Source organism: Cucumis melo, chromosome 5 (genome assembly GCF_025177605.1).
Source record: "Cucumis melo cultivar AY chromosome 5, USDA_Cmelo_AY_1.0, whole genome shotgun sequence".
In the NCBI taxonomy this organism is placed as follows: domain Eukaryota; kingdom Viridiplantae; phylum Streptophyta; class Magnoliopsida; order Cucurbitales; family Cucurbitaceae; genus Cucumis; species Cucumis melo.
The window spans coordinates 24,173,021-24,185,218 of NC_066861.1; the positions used below are offsets into that span (position 1 = coordinate 24,173,021).

The following is a 12,198-nucleotide window of genomic DNA, read 5'->3' on the forward strand; positions in this document are numbered from 1 at the left end:
CGTTCATATGCATTTTCTCTGGCACGCCATGCTTTCTCATAACTCATATTTATGTCATAGTCTTGCCTTATGTCTTCTATGATATCACGTGGTTTGTATATGCGACCGGGTCCCTTGAATTTGGACTTTATTAATTCTCCAACAACCCAAGATTTTGCTTGCCTATGGTCACGATTCAAAAACTCAAGAGAACATGAATGAACTTTCACATACTTTTTAATCTTGAATATATTTGAATCCTTCAGTCTAACCGCTCGCAATCTCCAACCACAATTGTTGTCGATGCATCTAACGAAAAGAACCTCTTTTGTAGACTTTTTTACTACAAACTGAAAAAAAAAATTCATTGCCAACACACTTAATCTCATTGACAAATCTCTTTTGCAAAAAAAGATTTGTCCTACATCCAACTCTTCACTTGTAGAGCTTTCTTCGAACCAGCCACTTCCTTTTGTCTTCAACTTCCGACTAAAGGAGCTGTAGTCAACTTTATCTTTTCCTTTGCAATCTTTTGTAGGAGCATCTCTTTGTTCTGGGATGTCAAACAATTCATTATACATCTCAACTGACTCCCATGTAAAAGTATCATCTTTTGAATGATATGACTCATATGATTCCCATATAGCCGAATTGGTCCCTATCATGTTATCACACAAGCCAACCTGAACTTCACCAATATCAACTTCATTCTCATCTAATGTATCCATTCCAATTGGAGGATGGGGGTTTAAATTTTGAACTTGGTTGCTCCCAGATACTAAATTGTAATCTTTGTTTAACACTTTCATGCTTCGGTTGCTTGTAGGCTCAAATGATAAGTATAGGGGGACCTCCAATGGATTTTCACTAAGAATATAAAACTTCAAATCACGGTCATTGCTTAACTCAAATGGAGGAGCTTCCTTTTCCCCTTTGATCTCATATATACATCTTATCTTTATGTCGAACTTTGTAGGGTCAACTTCTGCAAGGTCATATAATTCATACTGTAAATCTTTGTGCGTTATTTCTTTACTGACAACAATGCCTTTTAACACTCATCCTTCATATTTTCTTCGTCCCTCATCCCATGCACCACCGTGACGCACTAAAATCCGAACATGTGCCATCCTTAAACTACCTTAAGTAGTTTTGTATCTTCAAAAATTGATTTGAACTTAAGAACCTACAAGATGCGTGCAAGATGTAAAGAAATAACAAAAATAACTGCAAGATGTGTGCGGGCCTAAGAGAGTTACTAAACATGCAAAGAATAGCTCTAAATGGATTAGGAGGTGTACCAATTTGATTTTCAAATAAATAGTGAAAGTTTGGAACGTGCGAGATGTGTGCGAGATACGTACGAGATAAAGCATGAGAGCCTAAGAGAGTTACTAAACATGCAAAGAATAGCTCTAAATGGATTAGGAGGTGTACCAAGTTGATTTTGAAATAAATAGTGAAAGTTTGGAACGTGCGAGATACGTGCGAGATAAAGCATGAGTGCCTAAGAGAGTTACTAAACATGCAAAGAATAACTCTAAATGGATTAGGAGGTGTACCCAGTTGATTTTGAAATAAATAGTGAAAGTTTGGAACGTGCAAGATACGTGCGAGATAAAAAAAAATACGTGCGAGATAAAAAAAAAACATTCATTCCTTCTATTCCTATTGCTTACTCCTCCTCTATTTGATCCAACTAAATCCTCATCCTCTAGTTCAATTCATTTTTCACTACCCATTGAACTTTCTAAGAACCAAAAACCAAACTTTGACTAAACTAATTTACGACAAATAAGTCCAATTCCAAAAACCAGACAATTACGGATGAAAATAGCACCAAATACCCCAACCAAACATTTACTTACAGCAGATAAATTGAAAATCGGTTAGACATGAAACTCACCCAAATAAGAGAAAATGCTCGAAGTTGATTGAATGGTTCGAAGAGGAGCGACGAAATGCACTGGACAACGATCGACGAAGGGCAAGCGACGAAGGCCAAGCGATGATGGGCGGAGTAGGTTTAGGTGTTCTACGCGAAAGAAAAGAGAAGGGAAAGGGAACTATACGCGAAAGAGAAGGAATCGATCATGGAGAGAAGGGAAAGCAAACGTGGAAGAGGGAAAGGAAAAGAAGGGCATTTTTGTCCATTCACACCCAAATTGTCCTAAAAGTCTTTCTTTTGAAAACTTGTCCCAAAATTCATTTAAACCTCTTTTTTTAACCCATTTTTGGCCATTTCCCAAATATAAATAGTTAAACAAACCATAAGAAACACTAAAAAATCATATCTTTTAGATTACAAAGAATTAAAGCATCCCAAAGTACTTAAACCCAAAAAAGTACTTTTGTTTCAAAAGGGCATTAGGGTAAAAAATGTATCATATCTAAATAGTAAAACGACCGAAAATTTAGGGCAAAGCCCAATTTCGACTCAACCAATTCAATTTCATTTCATTCCAATATTGTGGAGACGAGCAATATAAGATATATCCGTTTGGTTGGATTAAAACAAGCTCTGTACAGCCATCAGTGAGCGTCATTGCACAAATGTCGTTCTCTATAAGATAAAGTGTTGAATGTGGGCATCTGAAATCTATAAATGGATAAGCATTCATGCAAGAAAAAGTTGCACTTTGGAGATGGCTGCTGCTTCTGCTTCGCTGATTCTCCCCATCAATGGAGGAAACCTTCCGCCTTCCCAATACCTCTCTTTCCGCCATAGTCACCCTTCTGCTACTTTCTCCAGGTAATTTCCGCTTCTTCTTCAGATACCCATTTCACCAATCGATCTAATTGATGGGCCTTCCCCCTTTTTCCTGGCATGTGGATTCTATCTGTGTAATTGGGCTTCTTTTCTTGCTTTTCATGAATAAATTTCTTTGTAAATTTGGGGATTTGTATCTAAACTTTTGTATGTTGTCAAAGTCTTTGCACCAATTGGTGTTTGATGGTTTCTGGAAAATGTTACAAGTTAGAGAGTGATGAATCGAAGCTTCTCTTTTCTTCTTCTTCTTCTCTCTCTCTCTCTCTCTCTCTCTCTCTCTCTCTCTCACGTTTTGGAATTATTGAGTTCCTTGCTCTGGTTATTGGTTAAGGCATTTAGTTTTTCCATGTTCTGATTTCGTTGGTCATGCTTGGAGAAGTTTGGCGCTTACTTTCATGAGTTGGGGATGTAAGTGTCATGCTTATTTGAGTTTCATGAGTTGGGGATGATCAAATTAATTAATTAATTTTACATAATTGCATTACTTGTGTTGAAGCATGCCACTTGTTCTGACGTTTTCTCTTCCATCTTGATCTACAACCTGATAGTAAAACTCATGTGGTGGTGGTTGTACTTTAATCAGAAATAATGTGATCTCATTAGAATTGAGTTACAAATAGGATCAGATAAGAATTCTAGACCAAGAAACTCTTATACAACATCTAAATGAGTTCCAATCACTAAACCAGTACATCTAGCTTGATCATCTTCTATTGTGAGTCTTCTTCACAACTCTCTCTTACTGTAACCCTTGCTCATTATTCATTTCTTCTGTGAAGGGCATGATAAAAATGGTGGTTGTAAATACATTATTCATAACTCTTTTCTCTAGCTGGTGGTTGTAAATACAAAGCATGATAAAGATAGCTCTCCAGAATGGCAGAGTTTTAAGCTAAACACCCGTGTGTCCTACACAACCATTCCCCAGCTGAATTATATCCTCACTAATGGAGTCAGGAAAGCACCATGGCAAGCCATAAGTCTAGAATAGATTAGCCTAGAGGCTATTGGCGACAACACTATGTAAGAAGAGACGCCCGGGGTTTTCCAGCCTGTCTTTTGTAAACATGGTCTTGGATTCTTTTGTAGCCGATCATTAGTACATTGTTTTGTTTGAATACACATTCACATGAAAACTTTCACCTTTCTTGACACCTTGGCTTTCCAAATGATATCAACAAGGATCCGGTCAGAAGGAGCATGATTGAGAGAGGGATGGTCATGGGAAATGTTACAACTCTTGTTTTTGAAGTGTCATCTAACAAACAGGCAAAGACCTAGAAAGGAACTGAAACAATACTCTATAAATTTGTTTAATTTATTTTTGCCTCGATCTTTGATTTTTTTTAAAAAAATTAATTTAATTTTCATGAAATAGTATTTTTTTTGTTGTTAATTGCTGTACCATTCTTTATAGTTCCTTTTCCTTCCAGGTTGGGTTGGAGTAGGGACCAAGATGTTGGCAGAAGTACCCACAGAACGAGGGGTCAAGCATTTCGAATCTCTAATGTACGCTTCAACTCAAGGCTTCTACATGTTTAATGGCAATATATTTGGTTTGAATATGGTCAAAGATTTTGTAGGTATGTCATAGAGATTAATGTGGGGGGAGGGGGGTGATCCTTTATGGTAACATATATTTAGAGAAATTTTCTCCACACCCACTTGGATTTGAATATTGTTATAGTATATACATAATTGTAGGAGCTTATTAGTCTTTTGTCCTTTATTGTAATTTACTAGTTTTTATGTAGGGTTTTGATGTATGTCTATATATATTGAACTCTATTGTATAGAATGAACTGAAGGAGTTATTTCATATTTCGCTCTAACTACAACATGGTATTAGAGCCATCTAGGGTTTAAAACATTTGTCTATTTGTTTATTCTTTGACGACTACATTCCGTTAGGGTTTAAGTTTGGGTCACCAAGTTCGAGTGGTTGTTTGTTGACACTACCCACCTCAGAAGGAGCGCCACCATCGTTCGCCCTTGTCTGAGTTCGTCCCTCGTTGGAAGAAGCCATGTGTGAGCTTCACGCGTTGCCAGAAGACGTTGCCTTGTCCCCTATGCGTCGGCTCGTGGGAGGGTGTGGGAAATCCGTCTTGTGCTCCGTCGGTTGGGTTCGTCTCCATTTGTGTTTTTTGGTTGGTCTGTGCATTTGATTCCTTTGAAATCTAATCGGGTGTGAGGTTCTTTGGAAATATACCCTTTTGTTCTTAAGGTTTGTTGCTAATTTGGTCCAATTTGGACCGCCGTTGGTTAGGTGCGTCTCAAATCTTGGTTTCTGATAAGTTTGTGCCTTCAGTTCTGATGAAATCCATTTGGGTGTATTGATATTTGAAAGAAATTTGATTTTTTATAGGTGTTGTGGTTGTTTTGGTCTATTTTGTGTCAATTTTTTGCTCATTCTATGACTGTTTTTTGCTCATTTGGTTTGGTGTGGTTGTTGGGTTTGGCGGGAGATTTTCCCTTTCTCAATGGGACCTAAACCAATGGGTACATCAACAGAACAAGATTCCATAGTGATGTCTAATTTGGTTTAATTGTGAGCTCAATCCATCCATGATTTGTCTACTAAACCTCAAAAGTACCAAAACTCGTCGAAAGCATCTCCTTCATCATTAGCATGTGCCTGTATTACAACCATTGCTAATTCAAGTGACATAAATCATTGTCTCTTTTCCTCCTCTACATAATGGGTTATAGACTTCGAATGACAGGTAATCCCAAATTATTTTTTAGAACTATGTCATCTACATCCATTACTAGTGTTACCTTAGCAGAAGGATCAAAGTCTTCTGGTATTGGATCCGGCATTGTAAATGTCACCTAGGCCCATTTTCCGTCATCTGTTCTATATTTACCTCAGTTGTCATTTAACATGACCTCAATTGTTGTCTCATTCTATCCTGACTACTGCTCGTTTTAGGATCTTGTAACAAAGAAGATTATTGGGGGACGACATGAATTTGGAGAACTTTACAGTTTTGGTCACCAAGTATCGACATCAACAGTCGTTGCTTGTTTTGGAGTTGTTTCTCCTTTTGGTACCCATTGTCGTCTTGGTGATCAATCTCTCTCAGTCTTAAGAATGCTTTCTCCTCAGTTTCATAACTTGTCTTCATTGAATTATGACTTATGTCAGTTTCCCAAATTTCGTCGTCGTAGCTCCAGTCCTAGTGTTGATAAACATGCAAATTCATCCTTTGAGTTAGTTCATTATGATATTTGGGGTCTATGTTCAGTTGTGTCCAAAACTGGATTTCAATATTTTGTTACCTTTGTTAATGATCACTTTCACATGACTTGGTTATGCTTTGTGAAAAATTGTTCTGATTTACTTTCTCATTTTTGCAATTTCCATGCTGAAGCTCGAACACAGTTTGATGTGTGCTTTAAAACCTTGAGAAGTAACAATGCTGGTGCGTATCTTTCAAAAGCACTTAATTCGTACCTTTGTACATATGGAATCATTTACTAATAATCTTGTGTTGATACTGCATCCCAAAATGGGATTGCGGAACAAAAGAATAGTCATCCTTTTGAAACTGCAGGAGTATTATCCTTTCAAATGCATGTTCCAAAGCATTTTTGAGTTGCATTTTCTACAACATGTTTTCTTATAAACCGAATGCCTTCGTTTGTTCTTCAAGGTCAGATTCCTTATCATACTCTCTTTCGAACAAAACCATTGTTTCCTATTGAGCCTAAAATATTTGGTTGTACTTGTTTTGTTCGAGATGTTCGTCCTAATTTGTCAAAGTTAGACCCCAAGTCTTTAAAAAGGATGTAAATGTTATTGTCTGAGGCTATTCTCGTGTAAAAAAGGATGTAAATGTTATTGTCCAAGTTTGAATAGATATTTTGTATCTCGAGATGTCACTTTCTTTGAGGATAAGCCTTTCACTACTCCTTTTCCTAGTATGAGTCAGGGGGAGGAAGATGATCTTTTTCTTTATACTCTCACGTCTCTATCTCCCTCCTCCGATCTGTCTCCTCCACCATTTGCCCCTAGTCGTCCACCTATACCTGAAGTCTACTCTTGTTGGCAATAACCACCAGGTGAATGTTTTGTCCTAAGAGACTCTTTTTTATCAGAACCAAGATCAATGATGAGCTTCCCATTGCCTTCGTAAAGGTAAATGTTCTTGCACTTATCCTATTGCTTCTTGTGTATCTTATGACCAACTATCATCTCCTACATGTTTGTTTGTTAGATCTCTCGACTTTGTCTCGATACGTAAGATTGTTCATGAAGCTTAGTCTCATTCTGAGTGGCGCAATGTGATGATTGCAGAAGTGAATGCCTTAGATGATAATGGTACTTGATATTTAGTATATCTTCCTGCAAGAAAGAAGATTATTGGGTGCAAATGGTGCTTGCAATTAAAGTTAAACCCGACGGATTAATAGCTCTTTAAAAGCATGCCTTGTTGCTAAAGGTTATGTTTAGACGTATGGGGTTGGCTATTTTGATACATTCTCTCCTGTTGCTAAGCTTATTTCTATCAAGTTATTCATTTCTATGACAGCATCTCAAGATTGGTCTTTACATCAACTTAACATTAAAAATGCCTTTCTCCACAGTGATCTTCAGGAGGAAGTATATATGGAGCAATCTTAGGTTTTTTGCTCTTCAGGAGGAAGTATATATCGAGCAATCTTAGGTTTTTTGCTCTGGGGGAGAATGATAAAGTGTTTCTCCTTTGGAAATTCTTGTATGGGTTGAAGCAGAGTCCACATGCATGGTTTGAAAATTTTAGTAAAGCACTTGAGCTGTTTAGGATCAAGAAAAGCAAATAGGATCACTTGGTTTTCTACCGAAGATCTATGAGTGGAATTATTCTACTTGTTGTCTATGTTGATGATATTGTTATAAGCGGCAATGACACAACATGTATATTGTCTCTCAAATCTTTTCTCTAAAGTCAATTTCACATTAAAGATTTGGGAGTGCTGAAGTACTTTTTGGGTATTGAAGTAGTGAGAAGCAAGAGGGGTATTTTTTTGTCACAGAGAAAATATGTGTTTGATGTGCTATCTGAGACAGGAAACTTGGGAGCCAAGCCATGTAGTACTCCAATGATGCATGGTCGACAACTATTAAAAGATGGAGAACCATTTGAGGAACCTAAGAGATATATGAGACTGGTTGGGAAGTTAAATTACCTTACAGTAATACATTGTGAGTCAACTTATGACCTCACCCCCAGTGAAACATTGGGATGCATTGGGATGTAGTACAACAAATTCTATGTTACCTTAAGGCTGCACTTGGACATAGGAACTTATATAAAGATCATGGTCATATGAGCATTGAACGTTTTGTAGATGCTGATTGGGTAGGATCAATAGAAGATAGAACATCAACTTTTGGGTATTGAGTTTTTGTTGGAGGCAATTTGGTTTCATGGAAGAGTAAGAAACAAAACGTAGTTTTGTGATCAAGTGTTGTGTCAGAATACAGAGCAATGACACAATCAATGTGTGAAATAATGTGGTTACATCAACTCTTGATTGGGTTTTAATACTACAATTCTGACTAAGTTGTGGTGTGACAATCAAGTTGTTCTCCTAATTGCATCTAACTCAGGATTTCATAAGCGTACAAAACACATTGAAATTGATTGTCATTTTGTCCGGGGAACATACAAGGTTTGATGTCTATCGAATATGTGAAGACTAGAGAACAATTAGGTTATATTTTACAAAAGTTTTGAATGGAGTTCAAATTGAGTACCTTTGTAACAACTAACAAGCTGGTCATAATTAATATATATTCTCCAACTGGAGGAGTGTTATAGGATATAGGTAACTATAGGAGCTTATTAGTCTTTTGTCCTTCATAGTGATTTACTAGTCTTTATTTAGGTTTTCCACGTATGTCTATATATATTGAACTCTATTGTATCGAATAAAGTAAGAGAGTTATTTCATATTTTGCTCTAACTACAACCAATATAATCTATCTTTCAGCATCTCTTAGATTGCAACAAAATTTGATGAGGTTATCTGTCTGGTTCCTTAAATTTAAGTTTATTGCAGTTGAGATTATCGTTCAGTTTCTTCCTATGCTAGTTGTTCGATCTTATGAATTTTATTTACTTTGGAGAATATGTGATTGAATGCCTAAACTTACTTTTATACCCTTTTTTATGAAGCTGCAATGTTTCCTCATTTCCTTCGTGTAATTTAATATACCTGAACAGTATAGTATAGTAACACCCTTCATTATATTTAACTTGAATGGTTTAATTCTTGTTCTCCAATTAAAGTCACTTTCTAAGTTGTTTATGTGTTTTTATTCTACAACATGCCAATTATTCAGGTCTCGCCTGCTAAAGATGGGTTAATCAAACAGGTGATTATGGTAGACCCCTTGGAAGCCAAACGTATGGCGGCAAAAGAAATGGAAAAGATCAAAGCGAAAGAGAAATTCAAGGTAAAGGAAGTGATCATCAATGATGCAAAACTTGTTTACAAACAATATGGATGGTTCCCCAAGATATTTTCAGAGAAGAGACTAACTGTAAATAATGTTCTGAAAATGTAAATGCAGAGAAGACGTCAAATAGAAGCGATTAATGGAGCATGGGCAATGATCGGTCTGACGGCTGGGCTTGTCATTGAAGGTCAAACCGGAAAAGGAATTCTAGCACAGGTGAAAAGTTATAGCCTCTTGACATTTCTTTTAACCCTGTTCCCCTTTCTTACCTTCAACAAGGTTGCGCTGGTTTAGAAAGTTTGTTGATTACTTTATGTGATTGGGAGTGTTAGCTTAAAAAACTTGGATAAATTATTAACTACCAAAATTTACAAGGTTAGGAGGTAGTCTCCATTATGCATTTGAGTGAACATGGAGGTGAAAGCTTCATCACATGCGGAAGGGTTGGACAAAAGTAACGGAGTTTTAAAGCTTTTCAACTCTAATAATTAGTAACCTCTTATGTCTTTCAGTTTTAGGCTCTCTAAGCTATTTAGGATCAAATCTTTTTGAACCTCTTCTCTTCTCTTTCTATCCTAGAGGTTGGTGTTCGATGTTTGAGGAGGTGCTCTTGAATCGTCCTTAAAATTCTTTGTTGGTCTTCTTTTTTTGATTTGTTGTTGAGCATGTGGCTTGAGAAGAACATCAGCTTTTCTTCAATAGGTGGATTGGTATGGAGAGGATCTTTGGGATTTGATTAGGCTTAATTCCTCTCGTGGGCGTTTGTTGATAGGCTTTTGTTTGTTTGTTTGTTTTGTTTTGTGTTGTGGATATAGCTTACCATTATTCTTTTGGATTGGACTCCTTTCTGTAATTGGGTTTGAATGTTGTTTTGTTTTTGGCTTATTTTTGTACTTCTTTCTATATCCTTTCATCTTTCACTGAGTGTTTTTTTTTTAATTTAAAGAAAATGTAGATAATAATCTTATATTGGGTTTTAAACTTCTAGAAATTGAGAACTCATTGATTATGTTTCCTTGTTTCTAGTTTTCTTTTGGTAACCTTCAATTTTCTGTTTTTGGTTTTTGCTACCACCATTTTTTTTCATTCCTAATTTTAAAAGGAGAGCAGTTATCAAAAGTATAGCTTTTGTTTTTATAATCTCTCTAAGCTTTCAAATATGTTTCCATGAAATAGGAAACAATCTTAGTTTTGAAAGGAGCTATACAAAACATAGCTTTTGTTTTAAACTTAGGTGTAAGTTTTCAAGTTTCCATAAAAACAGTAAACAAGCTTAGTTTTTATAAACAAAGAAACTAAAAATGAAAACATAACATAACAGTCTATAGAGATGAGATGCGATGTGATGACCAATGTGTGTTATTTTCCAGTAACTGTTTCCATGAAAACAGTAAACAAGCTTTAGTGAAAATGTAACACTACAGTCTATATAGATCCGTGAGATGTGATGACCGACATGTGTATAGCTCAGTAGTCCAATATTATGTTTTTTCTTCACTTATTTTCCAGTTGGCCGACTACTTCAGCATCCTTATCAACTTCTTCATACGGTAGAAGCATCTTCGAGGGGAAAAGGAGATCTTTGAATGAAAGAGGTATTCTCTTTTCGACCCTTGAAAGTTTAGTATGTTGAGAACATTTTTAAGCAAGTCATTGCTTGTTTGCTGTAAAAAAAAAATACTGGTGTTGAGGATATTCTCCTCTCTTTTGAAGTCTAATTTGATTTCTTCATATTTCATATACAAAAGTTTTCATTTAATCGTGAAGGCAGTGAGATGAAGAAGCAGGTTCCAACGGTCTTTGTTTTGAAGGATTCTATTGGCAATACAATTAAATGTACTACCATTTTTTTAAAATATTCTCCTCTTGTGAAGTCTATAAGCTTGAATGATTCAAGATTAATTAATTAATTATATTCAATGATTTGAGTTTAATTAATTAATTACATTAATTAACTATATAGAGTAAACCTTGTAGATCTATAGTTGCGTTTTTATAATCCATAGGATAGGTTGGGTTCATTGATATAACCATTTTGCATAAGATCCTAGGAAGAAACAATGGGTTAAATATTCGACTTACCCTTATGGTTACTTCTATATTTGTTAACATCACTAATTTTTTAATTAATAATTTGTTTATTATTCAGATTTAAACCAACTTTCTTTTAGGCGAATGAGGGGGATGAAACATTGTTCAAGTATCTGATTCAATGTTTAAGGGAAACTTATGTACTTGCTATTTTATCTAGTGAAATTTTCCAGAATAGTAGATATATTGAGTTGGTGGCTTAGATCATTTTCACCCATACAACAAGTCAAAGAACTGTCTCATTGTCTTTTAAGTTCATAACTCATGAATTCCTCATCTACTTACTAAATTCATATTCATAATTCACTCGAGAATTCCTCGTGCGCTTACATTACAATACCTCATGTACTTACAATGTAAGTAAAGAGTGAATTCCATTTTGGGAAATTACATTCCCCTCTTCCTGTAGAAGTTCATATAGCTCAATTAGGATTAAATAGAGTTATATACGATTATTTTGTGAAATATTAATCTCTTTCAATTGACGGAGTGGAATTATAAGGAGATCAACTATTTTATTAGGTTTGTATTTTGTACAAAATATCCCTACACATCGCTTCCACATAAATGACTTATAACAAAGTAGGTTGTATTTACAGGATCACTAGGATAAGACACCAATCTATTTACTATAAACGTATAGGTCATTCATACTCAACTATATATACTGTTATTAGGTCATTCATACTCAACTATATATACTGTTATTATTATTATTATTATTTACAAACTACAATTTTATAGAACATAAAATCCAATGATAAGATATTAAAGAAAATAAGAATTCGAGCTTAGTACAATGAGTACTAAAAATGTTTATCTATTATTGAGAATCTAAAATCTATTAAAACAAACACGCAACCGTACATAGATAAAACAAAGAGGGAAGATTTCTCTCTAACAAACGAAA

General features: G+C 35.4%; 1 protein-coding gene across 8 annotated transcripts; it reads left to right on the forward strand.

Annotated features, from left to right (window-relative positions):
• Positions 1–2,444: 2,444 nt before the first annotated feature.
• Positions 2,445–11,602, forward strand: LOC103492970 (uncharacterized). Of its 8 annotated transcripts, none has more exons than XM_051085403.1 (6): positions 2,445–2,731; positions 4,183–4,258; positions 9,081–9,194; positions 9,312–9,413; positions 10,707–10,792; positions 11,347–11,602. In XM_051085403.1, exons 1-5 carry the CDS (start codon positions 2,562–2,564, stop codon positions 10,749–10,751), a joined length of 507 nt encoding a protein of 168 aa, XP_050941360.1. In that variant the 5' UTR covers positions 2,445–2,561; the 3' UTR covers positions 10,752–10,792; positions 11,347–11,602. The 8 variants fall into 8 exon arrangements, with proteins under 8 accessions (XP_050941360.1, XP_008451808.1, XP_008451800.1 ...); XM_008453586.3 differs by lacking the exon at positions 11,347–11,602 and adding an exon at positions 10,946–11,131; XM_008453578.3 differs by lacking the exon at positions 11,347–11,602 and adding an exon at positions 10,965–11,131.
• Positions 11,603–12,198: the final 596 nt, after the last annotated feature.

Bases quoted from the DNA above. Each gene is read 5' to 3' on its own strand.
- LOC103492970 (XM_051085403.1), top strand. From the start codon at position 2,562: ATGTGGGCATCTGAAATCTATAAATGGATAAGCATTCATGCAAGAAAA. The intron at 9,195-9,311 runs GTAAAGGAAGTG...ATGTAAATGCAG, and splicing joins AAGCGAAAGAGAAATTCAAG to AGAAGACGTCAAATAGAAGC. The intron at 9,414-10,706 runs GTGAAAAGTTAT...CTTATTTTCCAG, and splicing joins GAAAAGGAATTCTAGCACAG to TTGGCCGACTACTTCAGCAT.